The 13,145-nt window shown below is 33.8% G+C and overlaps 1 protein-coding gene across 1 annotated transcript; it reads left to right on the top strand.

The window, feature by feature from the left end:
• Window positions 1-8,508: 8,508 nt before the first annotated feature.
• On the top strand, window positions 8,509-12,834 carry LOC125223401 (protein tesmin/TSO1-like CXC 2). Its single transcript, XM_048126536.2, has 10 exons — window positions 8,509-8,789; window positions 9,720-9,880; window positions 9,960-10,599; window positions 10,680-11,152; window positions 11,228-11,302; window positions 11,438-11,618; window positions 11,699-11,794; window positions 11,872-11,938; window positions 12,019-12,160; window positions 12,305-12,834. The coding sequence occupies exons 1-10, from the start codon at window positions 8,673-8,675 to the stop codon at window positions 12,648-12,650; spliced, it is 2,298 nt and encodes a 765-aa protein (XP_047982493.1). The 5' UTR covers window positions 8,509-8,672; the 3' UTR covers window positions 12,651-12,834.
• The last annotated feature ends 311 nt before the right edge of the window (window positions 12,835-13,145 follow it).

The following is a 13,145-nucleotide window of genomic DNA, read 5'->3' on the forward strand; positions in this document are numbered from 1 at the left end:
TAACTCAAATAAGTCTATTCGAGTAAGTATATGTTTGTATGTGAGTTTTGACCGAAAGTAAAGAGTTTAATTCATACAAATTTACACATGCGAGATCATTACAATACTATTACAGTGTATTCATACAAGACGAGATCATTACACCACTATGTGTCGCTAGAAGACGCGGTTGTTGCACTATCATACAATGTAGAAAATTTTTTGCGCGTATGTAAACTTGAACGAAAGACCTCTCGTAAATGAAAGTCTTTGTTATGTCATCAAAATTATGTCATCAAAATTAGGCCTGACTGCAATTCTTCTTAGAAGTAACATTGGTTGTATATCTTGTATCTTCATTCTGTAGTGTATTTTTACTAGTAAAAAAACAAATAAAATTACTATTTGACTATTCCTGTTAATAAGTGTAAAAATATCACTTTATTTAATTCTTTATATTGTTAGTATTTACGACAATGCTCCACCGCTCAATCATTATATCTAATTAAAGATCGAGTTTGTAATAATATGAACATTTATGGGTCTTTTTAGAATAATTCACATTTGGTGTAAGAAATGTAGTATCATTTAATTATAAGTCTCAATAATCAAGATGGTTTTTAGCGATCACATTTATTTTTTCTATAAATAGTAAATTATTTCGACTATGGCATTAAATAAATAAATGTACGAAAACATGTCAATGAGCACCCCCACTGGGCCACTTATGATAAAATCAGAAAAACAACATAATTAAGCTAGCTAGCAATAAGCAGAACAAAAACATACCATAAATTACGAACAAAGCAATCTCACATAACTAGCCGGCAATCCAAACATATTACTCCCTCCATCCCCTTTAAGAGTCCTTTTTTTTATTTGGATAAAAATAGGCTCAAATCAAAAGATGGTGAGCAAGAATTTAACAACAACACCCAAACAAAAACAAACCTACCAAGACCAACGAAAAAAAACTAAGCACCAACAAAAACCAAAAGCAAAAACAAACAAACGACCTCAGCTCACATCAAAGCAAAAGCCACCAAGCAACCAAGCAAGCAAGGCCAACAAAGCATTACAACAAACCGAGGGCAAGACGAACCTCATTAGTGGTCTTTGATTGCAACCTTAGCCTTATGTTTGATGTCAGTCCATCTTCTAACCCGGCTCAGCTCCTCATAAATTTGTTCCAATAAAAAAAGGAAACTCTGGACACCATTCCTTAGCCCACGAACCTAGCCTCCACAACATGAGTCTCTTCTCAGTTTCCCAGCTTTGGACAATCTATTATGCCTATTTCATCCGTTCCCAATTAAAAGTCTTATTTTACTTTTATTATAAATAGTAAGTAGATCTCACATTCCACTAATTTATTTCATACACATTTTATTATAAAACTACTCCATATATGTGTGTGTGTGAAAGACTTATATTCTACTAACTTATCCAACCTAATACTTCTTTTTACATTTTTTAAAACTCGCGTCGAAACCAAATATAATACTTTTATTAGGGTATGGAAGGAGTATAAAATAGGAGTACATTGTTAGAGATATGATTGTTGACTATAACATTAAAACGTATTCAGACTTTTCTGGCAAACAAATTATTATAGATATGATTGTTGGCTAATATAATAACTGAAACATATCTTGTTTTTTCTGGTCACGTGATGCATAAGAATCGGAATTAATGAAGCAATTGGTTGTTAGAAATCTTGCTATGTCATGTTGCATGAGAATTGTTTTTCAAATTGATAAAATTATAATACAGTAATCATGGGATGTTCATCTCTGAGTAGTAAATTTTTTATATTAATATTGTTTTTTTATGTGATAAAACTGTTTCTTTTACCAGTGTTATTCTTAATGGACATTACTATCAGAGCATCTCCAACCATTTATACTAAACTCAAACTCATTTTAGTGTAAATATCACATCAAATATGATTTTACTCCAACCATTTATACTAAACTCAAACTTAAAAAAATATTCTCTATATTATGCCTTTTTTACTCATAAAATTTGAAAAACTTTTAAGTTTTGGTTTAGTGTAAACCTAAAGATAGGTATTTTTTTCTCAAAAATAAAAAATGAGATTGGTTTTTTAGTACTATTGGAGCTAAATACCTTATCTTATTTTAGGTTTTAATATACTCTTGGTGATGGTCTAATCGTTCTTGTATTTTGATAATTCTTCTTTTACCAGCTGGGATGATATTAATGTAAAAAATACTGGATTTTGATAAATTATTAATGCAATAACCCTACAATATATAGGAAAAATGGCCCATTTTAAATAAATTAACTAGTATGTATATATGTGGTTTTTGGACAAGTACAAGAAGAGTAATAATGGGACAAGTATTGCTGGTTACATTAGTTTGTTACGTTTGGACAAATCCTTACCATAGCACAAATATTGTTAGCACAAATTTCCATGAAAAACCAGTGAGATAAAAAGGCAATTAAATTTCCTAACATTGTCAAAGTCACTCAAAACTGATATTTTATGCAACTAAGTTGGTTGTTTGTGCCTTGGACTCAAATTCCACACTACTACCTAGAGTAATCACATTTTATGTTTTTAACAACTCCTTTTTTTGTCTATTTCCACTTGTAATCACATCACTCCTTATTAAATTCAGTGTTATATGCATTCGGTCAACTTTTTATCAATTTAATTATACATGTGAATGGAATCTGACCCTTATCAAATTAAAGTCTAAGTAGAGTGAAGACAATTTTCAGTTATTTTTGAAGGTACATATTTGATTATAATCAATAGTAATAAAACACGATATAGTACTAATTAATTATCCTTAATCCTCAATTTACGAGTCCTGCCTTAAGTACCATGGCAATACAAATTACAAAATAACATCACTTGGCCCTGAAGAACCATGGACGTAGCTAGAAAATCATACTATAAAGGGCAAAAATATATATGTAAGACAATTTTTTAAATTTAAATAAGGGGGCGTAGTTAATGAAGAGTTTGATATATATTTGGAAATTTATACCAAAATATAGAAGGGTGTGTCGGGGTGACGGGTGAGGAGAGGCAATTGCCCCACCTAGGCAAAGGCTAGCTCCACCCCTGTCGAGAACAAAAAAAACATGACATGACTTCAAATCGAGCTATTGAAGATATCAAGATAGCAAGCTCGAAACAAATGGATGTCATTTAGTAGAAGTTTCTTAATTAAGGCTATATTGTCGGATAAGTATATATGTCACGCATGTAACTGATTTAGTAATAACCATATAGACTGGATATTATTATAAGTAGCCCGAGGTTCCGGTGACAATTTTGACTTCGAAGTTCCAAGTCGCTATAGTTATATGTCGTAACCTAGTCTAAAAATCGTGAATCTAAGTATCTCACAAAGTAAAAAAGACGAATGATGAATGATTTATCATGTGCCAGACCAAGCATGCATAGACATTATCATAACACATGAAGTTGCTGTGGAAGTATAATAATGTGGGAATTTGAGAAAGCATACACACGGATCGCAAACATTTCTAATAATTTATATATAAATAAATTAATGCATACTTTAGCCTTCAGGAGGAAGAGGTGAGATAGTCACGTGACAGAGGGATGAGTGTGCAAATTTCAAGGGACTATAGAATAAAGGTACCATGGAGTGGTAGATTTTGACAAAGTAAAAAAGTTGGCCAAAAAATCAAAAGTTGGTAGATAGTAGTATAGTACTGCAATTAATCGAAAATTTTGATTAAATTTTGTACTTGGAGTAGTTAAAATTCAGTCTGCGTTGTTAATATTTTTTTGACTAAATGGTACTACTAGAAAACATTAAACTTATGAAAACTCACTGTAGTCAATATGGCACTAATTTTTTTTAATTAATGTAACATACATATATAGAATTGGACTAGTTCGGATAATGGTTTGGGATCAAATCTATAGGATGGACCAAGGTACATATATGATATTGATATTAATATGATAGATACTTTATTCTCAAATAGTTATTTCTAACTACCTTACTATTCCAAAATCATATCATATACTTCCAAACCCTGATGTACAGAACACCACAATTAAGCCCTAATTAATGACCCTTAAATAAAATAAATAAACGAATAATTATATATAAAGATGATAGTCATGAAGTATCAATAATTGAAGATGAGTCATAATGAGTCTAAAACTGAAACGGGACCACCTTCTTGGTGTGAAGTTCCATCTCTGTAATATATTTCCGAGCTGCCCAACAAACCAAGTTCAAATATACTTATATTTAAGATGTATGTTTTGTAGTGTGTATTCTATTCATTTGGATCATGAGTAAAAAATGATGTGACAAAGATCATGATAGTTTATCCCTGTCATATTTTAAGTTTTTTTCCAACATGCACAAGATTGTATATATTTGTTCATTATGTATGGAATTACTTGATAATACGACACACAATATAATACTAGCAAATTTAAATTCTAAAATATGTCTCTAAATTAAAATATTTATTAATAAAAATAATTTATAAAATCCAGATAGTTAATCCAATCAATAGCCATAAAGCTTAACATTAAAACTACCAAGCTAATTTAAGTAAAACTCTAAACATTAAATATGATTTAACAATTAAAGAAATCATTCCAATCTAGAGCTATTTTTTCTTTTGGGTTGTTTGTTTTTAAGTTGGCATTCTCTAGTTTCTTAAGCCTTAGTGTGATGGTCTTGTTAGCTTCTGGGTGCCTGTTGGTTGCCTTTTGTTGTTGCCACTTAAGGAGTTTGCTAGCTTGGATAGCTTTTGTACTTAGTTTTGCTGCCTTGTGAACTTATGCTCATCACTCATGGCTTGAGCATTTTCTTTTAAATCAAACAAATAACCATAGATACAATGCATAGAGCCTTAGCTTGTTCTGACGGTGAGACTGTCGCACATATACTAGTATGGCTTACGTTCGGAAGACAAAATTAATCCCGATGTTAATTAGTCATGATATTATCCTAAATCGTTAATAAATTTCATGATTGTCTTCCGTTGTGGCTCATGTTCAGATGAAGCCTAACCTATGCGACATAATTCATCAGATTGTGTGGGATAATTGTGGTGGCCAAAGAATGGAGAATCCTTCATTTAAATGTCATTTGGATATAAATTTGGTTAGTCATCTATGTATTTCATTGTTGATTTTTAATTGATACAAATCTTGTTAGTCATCTATATGTATTATTGTTGATTTTAAATCATATAGTTTGTTTTAGTAATTTTCTTGTCTTGAATTTCTAGGAGCCTTAAATAAGATTTGATTTCCCTAAATTCGTCAATTGTAAAAAATTTTAAAAACACACCAAGTTCATAATTTTTACGACTAAATTATAAGTTTGTGAAAAATCCAAAATTTGCCATAGTTCGTAACACTAGCAACCAAAAGACATTAAAAAATGAATACACATATTTTGAATAAAAGTTTAAACAATGTAAAAAAACATAAATTAGATAAATTATTTTTGAGTATTTTTGCCACAATATTATCTACTAAAATAGCACAACAATTCTTTAAGTTGTTGGCATTTACGACAATGCCAACACACAATCATCATTTCCACAATTATCGATTTATATCGAATGATTGAGATAATTTAATATAGTATCCTCAGTTTACCTGTGTTTTTATACAAGAGATAATTTGGTTAAAAATATTATAAAAACCGTAGCAAGTTAGGCGACTCACTAGTAAAAATACTGGCCCAGTCACTATCATTCAATTATTAATCAAAAATGATTTGAAAGTACTACCGTGAGAGATTAATGTCATGTCCCACTAAAATGGAGTACTATATTCTATAATCATGTACTCTAATTATGAGATATTCAAAAGATGCGATTTTTTTTTCAAGAGAAAAGAACTAAGAATTTATCATGAAATTGTAAATCACATCTAGACTTAATTATTTGGTTGTTTTTGGTTAATCACTACGGTAGCGAGGAAAGGTGCGACTTTTCTTTACTTTAAAATGATTAAAATAAAATTTGTACTTTTCTATAACGTTCCCTACATATAAACCTATAAAATGCCAAAAATTTTGTGAAGAACAACAATGAAAGAGTTGACAAAATAAAGTGGAAGAAGATGAAAAGAAAAGCGAATAAAATGAAAAAGAAAAAACAGAATGTGAGATTTAAACTAACTTAAAGTCAAGGAGACAAAAAAATAAACCACTCAACTATATATAAGTTTATAGGAGAGTGATCAATTGTTAACTAATCATTTAATTGTTAACTATAACTAATTTAAGGCCACATGATTTTAAAAAACGTGTGGTCTACAATTTGTCACGTGTAATTTTTCGTTTTTATTAATTAAATCGAAAAAGATAAAAAAAAACCGTCAAATTAGGGTTTTGGATGAAAATGTCAATATAGTGTTTCGAAAATATCAACACAATGCTGAGAATGTCAACACAAATTTAGGATTGACATTGTATATGCTTTATATTGACATATTATCTTAGTTGCATTGACATTAACCTGTGTACGAAAAATACGAAAATTCTAGATTTTTTTTTTCAAATTTTGACGTCGGAACATATGCATGTAGTATATCGTTGGAATCCTTATAAAATTATCTTTAATTTGATATATGTTATATGAATTTAAAGTTTTGGGATTTCTTTTAAAAGTTAGTTATAACTAACTTGATATTAATACCCCTATTGATTTTTATTGGAATTAATCCTATAGCCTTGTTAACGTTTTTTGTTGATCGTATTGACATTTTGTGATTGATGATCTATGACTTTAATTCGAATATCTAATGACTATTATTGAATTATAGTTAGTAATTAAGCATTGAATTAGCAATATAACACTCCCCTAAGTTTATAACTAACACATATTCCCTCCATTCATAAAAAAAAATAGATAAATCGAATAACATCAGTCATTGTCAACGCTATACTAACAACTGAATTTTTTCATAAATATAATCGAAATCAAAAGTTTTGATTATCGAGATTAACTAATAGTTGATTTTTTCGTTATCAATTGGTTAATCGATAACCGATTAACTGATTTATCACCCATAATCACTATGACTCATCAAATAACCAAATAAACATACAAATAATTCAATCAAATCGTAAGCCAGCTAAATCGAATATTGCCGAGGTAGAACATCCATTCTACCCTATCCTATTACCACATAGCATGATTTGTTAATCATTACACCGATATAGGAGGGAATTGTAGCATGTTATAGTTGACTTTTACTTACTTAATACACAAGAGAAAAAAATAAATTTACCAATTTGAAAAACCCGTGATACATCTATATTAATGTGGGTTTATCCTTGCTTCTTTATTTGTATGAAGTTGGGGTATAGTATATTGTAGGAGCGCCCTATAATGTATGATAAAAATAATACTACTATGCCTTATTTTCTCACTACGCGAAGCTCTAAATATTCTCGTTGATAGTATACCAAAATAATTATGACAAAGTTACATGTAAAAATGTGCAGTAATCACACTCAATTAGGACATATAAAAATCTATTAATCATCCATTATAATTAGTGTGGTCCTAGTGCTTTATATTCCCCTTGGATTAGACCTTAAATTTTCCTTGATTTTAGGTTAGTTGGTGGAATAGTGGGTGATGTTTTTTGTTTTTGTTTGTGGGGTTGGGGGATGAGTTTTTATTTTTAATTTTTTTTATAAACATAAGGTGATTAATTTTAGTAACACTAATACAGTTTTCATGATTTTCTAGCATAACATAGTGTTTTCATATTTGGAATCGAAGTTGGCAGAATATTATTTTCTATCAAAATCAATTATGTACCTGTCAAATTTTATTAAGAAAAAAGTGTTGCAAAATGATGAATAGTGGAGTACTAAACATTAACATATCATCCCTAACAAGATTTAAAGTAAATATTAGCAAAAATTCCCAAAATCTACAACCATTATAACACAATTTATACTAAAAGAATATGACAAATTATGCCCAAGTCCAAATTAAAATTATTACCAGACCAGAAAAGAAATAGTTATATTAATTAATTAATTAATTAAATTTAAAAGGAAATTCATTTGCTTCCAAGTCAATAAATTGACTAATACCAAGAGATATAAGTAGAAAAAGATTTAGCCTCCATTGAAACAAACTCCCATTCAACAAAAAACTCATAAAAATGTATAACTGTAAATTAAACAATAAAAAATCAAGGAATATAATGATTAAACCATAATTTGTCAAAATATGGTCAAGAATCAGATGGGAGAAAATAAAGAGTGTCTATAATAGGAAATTACAGTTTAGGCAAAAAAATATTAGTGTTAACAGCCTAATTTATTTTGCCCAACTGTAAATTCCATCTCTCTCTCATTTGTTTGATTCGTGATTATATTTCCACGACAACAACTTTAAGGTTGCCTTATTTTTGCATTGCATATAAATACAACACATGGGCAACAGCTGTGCATAGGGAGAGTGATTGTGGGGACATTGCTTTTGTCAGCACAAGAAAAATCCATTCTTTTTTTTTTACACTTCACTCTCTTTCACTGCACTGCGTTTCCCGCTTCTTCTTGAATTTCATTCTCTCTTATTTGACCCACCTCTTCCCTCTCTCTCTCTGGAGGTGTGGCGTGGAGCAAACGGAGTTGAGATAGAGAGATAGAGGGGGCTATCCTCCATACAAACAAGGGATGGAGGATAGACTTGACATTTCTGCAAAAGAGACTAACAGAGAAGTGCCTGAGGTGATGGATACTCCGGAGAGGAGCAAGAACAGTCAGATCTCAGCTTCTCTTGCCAAATTTGAGGTTTAATTTGGTCTCTTGAGCGTCAAGTTTGCATTTTTATTGGCATTGTTTGGAGTTAAGCTTAGCCATTTTGTTAGGGTTCTTGTTTTTGTGTTGTTTGAGAAGTGGGTTTTGAGCCTTTTCTTTCCTTTCTCTCTTTCCCATCTTGGATTTGGTGTTCTTAGTTTTGTCCAAGGTAGTGCTTTTCTTTTTATTTTTTTTAATTTTTATGACATTTCTTCATTTGGGGGATTTGAGCGTTGGAATCTTGAATTTGTGGTTTTTGTTCTGTTGCACAAAGTTAATCCCAGAAAAATCTTGGTCAATTTGGTTTGACTTGGTTTCTTCAATTATTGTCTTTGATTTTATTTTTTTCCTTCAATTGTCTATAAGGAAAAATGGGGAAGAAGAAGTATGTGGAGCAATTTGATGCATAAAACACATTTTTAGAATTGCTCCTTCTCTTTTAAAACCTCAATGATTTTGCAATTTCTTCCTTTTGTTATGCATGTTGCAGAAAGCTTTCCCTCTCTCTCTCTCTAGATTTGAATAAACAACTGTCAAAGAATCTTTGAGCAAATGTCACCAAATGCAAGTTACATTTAACTTTAATTTTCCAGTTTTGATCTATGACGGTAAAAAGTGAAAGCAATTCCACCTAAATCTCAGCTCTCCTTTGATTTTCACAAATCTCATTCCTATTTATTGTCCTATCATTAGCATTTCTGTTTCTAAAACCATTTTATGAGCATATTTATCAATTTAACTAAGACATTAATCCCTTAGTGAATCTGATGTAGAACCGACACTTCCACTCAGCACTATTTTTGGTTGCTTGGTTTGGATTGGGAATTCGGAGGTTTCATACAATCTTGATTGATCATTAGCAGGTGTTGTTTTTACTGTAATCTGTTGTTTTCTTACACTGGACTTTGTCCTATTCGCGTGCAGGATTCTCCGGTTTTTACCTTCCTCAACAGTCTTTCCCCTATCAAGCCGGTTAAATCCACACACATCACTCAGACAATCAACCCTCTTAGTTTTGCATCCATTCCATCCGTCTTCACTTCGCCTCATGTTAGCTCTATACGGGAATCCAGGTTTCTCCGAAGGTAATTCATCCACTCGTTGCAATGCTACACCATGTTCAACCTGCTTGCGTTGTGTTTGAACTGTTTTGCATTGTTTCAGGCATCAGCTTTCCGATCCATCAAAACCTGAGTTTTCTTCCGATGACGGGACCAAACATGATGCAAACAAGGCAAATGCAGATGCTACCGAGCAAATGGATGAGCAAAAGGAAAATGGTGATGGTGGTGATATGGCTGCTGAGCCATCTTACGATGATTGCTCCAAGTTTGTGGTGGATTTTGCCAAAGACTATGAATGTGCTAGCCCTAACACCAACTTAAGAACGGGTTGTGGTCGTGAAGACAAAGACATGGCAGATTACGGCTCCACTTCTTCAGACCTTGTGCCGTTAATGCATGAACACCCTCAGAGGGGTGAAGTGAATAGTGACGGGGTGAATCAAAATACAGAAGCTGCGCCCTGTGATTGGGAGCATATGTTATCTGATACGTCTGAGCTGCTGATTTTTGAATCTCCGGATGTTAGAGTTTCTTTCAGCAAATCAGTTGATCCCGGGGCGAGTTTCTATACTGGCATTAAGAGTGACATGCAGAACTTGCACTTAATTAGTGCAGTGGATTCTGGTGAGCATGTTGTCGAAGGAAATGAAGCTGAAGTTATGTCTACTCAGCCCGGAGAAGGAGACGAGGTGGACAATGCTGCATCATTGAACAATTCTGATGAACAAGTGGATTGTGAGGTAAAATAGTTTCTAATTTCAACATGTTCTTTGCTACCTATTAAAAAGTTTTAATCCGAATGTTTGAATGATTTTTGTAGCAACTTGGTTTCTACCGTGGTATGAGAAGGCGCTGTCTGGTTTTTGAGATGGGAGGGGCTCGTAGGAAACATTTCGAAGAGAATTCCATCTCTGATTCTTCTGCGTGGATTCCTTCTGATGGTAATATGGCCTCCAATGACCAGAAGCTTGTCCTGTTAAACAGGGGAAACGAGTCTTCACGTCGTCTTATGCCTGGCATTGGCTTGCATCTAAATGCTCTTGCTACAACGCCTAAGGACTATAATGTTGTTAACCTTGATTCTTCATCGTCTGCACGGTTATTGATTGGTCCTAGCTCAGTTGCCAATCTCCACACATCAAATGGCGGTCAAGGACTGCTGGACAACATCTTAGTCGTTGCCACATCTGACAGAGATGTCGATGGCATGGAAATTGCCGTTGAAGAGACCTGCCCACCATCTGCAAACGCAGCAAATGAAGAGATCAATCAGAGCAGTCCAAAGAAAAAGAGGTATTCTTGTTTGTTTATTTTTTCCCAGCAACAGCTAGTTTCAAGATCAATGTTTTTAACTTGTTGCTTGATCAGACGTAGGGCTGAACAATCTGGAGAAGGAGAGTCGTGTAAACGATGCAACTGCAAGAGATCAAAATGTCTTAAACTGTGAGTACTTTTTGTGCATCTTGATAGATATCGTTTCAGGGCGAAAACTTGTCATGATTGGCGTTTAATAGGTTGGATGTGAGCCTTTCGTTTGAGTAGCATAAGATAATCTCTGGTTTGAACTTTTACGTGCAGCTACTGTGAATGCTTTGCTGCCGGGGTGTACTGTGTGGAGCCATGTGCTTGTATAGATTGCTTCAATAAACCTATCCATGAAGACACCGTCCTTGCAACGCGCAAGCAAATCGAATCCAGAAATCCTCTCGCCTTTGCTCCCAAAGTGATCAGAGGATCAGATTCGCCATCAGAGATCGGGGTAAGTAAACTAGTTAAGTTGCCTTCAGAGACGTTGTGATTGCTCTTGCTCATCGATATACTCGTGAACACGTGTCTCAGGATGACTCCAGCAAGACTCCTGCTTCTGCTCGTCATAAGCGAGGATGCAACTGCAAGAAATCGGGCTGCCTAAAGAAATACTGTGAATGCTATCAGGTTTGTTTCTCCTCCTCTTCCTTTGCAGGAACTTGTCTTATCTCGTTAGCTGATTGGTGAACTCCGGCTTCCCACAGGGTGGCGTCAGCTGCTCCATCAACTGCCGATGTGAAGGGTGTAAGAATGCATTTGGTAGAAAAGACGGTGAGTGTATATTTATGCATTTCAACTAACAAGGTGCCAATCCTTTACATGTTCTGACTATGGATTCGGTGTAATGATAGGCATGGAAGCTGAAGCTGAGCAGGAAGAAAAAGAAGAAGAAACAGACGCGTCTGAGAAGGGCGTGCAGAAGATTGCAATGGAGAACGATGTGGAACAGAACACGGAGTCTGCGCCTCCTGCAACCCCTCTACGGGGAGGAAGGTAAACTATGCTAACCGAGTCTTGTGAACACATGTAGGATTGAGAATTTAAAGGATTATAGGATACGAATAAACGTATACGGTAGACTCGCCTGTATGATTTTTACCTATTGAACCATAAATTTATACTCGTTCCATCTCCTAGGCCATCGGCTCAGCTCCCGTTTTCCTCAAAGAAGAAACCACCACGATCCTCGCTCCCTTCCATTGGCTCCTCCTCCTCGAGCTTCATTCCTAGGCAAAGATTCGGGAAATCGAGCTTCCTCCCGCCACCACCAAAGTTTGAGACCATCAGAGAAGACGAGATCCCTGACTTTCTCCAAGGCGAAGGAGGGTCTTCTGACGGAGGCGTCCAGACTGCCTCGCCTAACCGGAAAAGAGTGTCTCCGCCTCACAATGCAGGTGGCGGCATGTCCCCTGGCCTCAGGAGCAGCCGGAAGCTCATCCTTGAGTCGATACCATCGTTCCCGTCTCTCACTCCGAACCAGTGAATCCTCTGTCTCCTCCAAGCCCAGGCCAGCTCTCCATTGTAGTTCTGTAAGATATATGTACTTTTAGTTGCATTTTCACCTCTCATTTTCATGTTTGTAAAATAGTTTTGTTTTGTACCATAATAAAACTTCTTGTATACATTATATTTGTATACTAGATTACATGAAGTCTACTTAAATTAAACAGTTCTTGTTTGATTCTGTATATTTTTAGAGAAATAGTTACTACTACTTGTTGTTGAGGTGGGCTGAGATTGTGGATCTTGGCCCGTTTAGGCTCATTTTAGATCAATTGGGCTCATTTCTGGTTTCTATTGAGCTATGGATCAACATTGTGCGTTTTAATTTAAACTATTTTTAAATTGAATTTTAGTCTCTCCTTGTATGAATTTTACCTGAACTAAGTCACTAAACTGTAAGAAAGTTAATTTACGAAAAATAGCTTCATAGTCCTAGTTTTTAAATTGATTTAATTTTTTTTTATAATTTTTTTTA

Source organism: Salvia hispanica, chromosome 1 (genome assembly GCF_029641045.1).
Source record: "Salvia hispanica isolate PSC_SH4W2 chromosome 1, Shi_PSC_v1, whole genome shotgun sequence".
NCBI classification, from domain to species: Eukaryota; Viridiplantae; Streptophyta; class Magnoliopsida; order Lamiales; family Lamiaceae; genus Salvia; species Salvia hispanica.

Coding starts and splice junctions, on each gene's coding strand:
- LOC125223401 (XM_048126536.2), top strand. CDS start 8,673: ATGGAGGATAGACTTGACATTTCTGCAAAAGAGACTAACAGAGAAGTG. Junction 10,600..10,679: donor ATGAACAAGTGGATTGTGAG/GTAAAATAGTTT, acceptor TGATTTTTGTAG/CAACTTGGTTTCTACCGTGG. Junction 12,161..12,304: donor ACCCCTCTACGGGGAGGAAG/GTAAACTATGCT, acceptor TCCATCTCCTAG/GCCATCGGCTCAGCTCCCGT.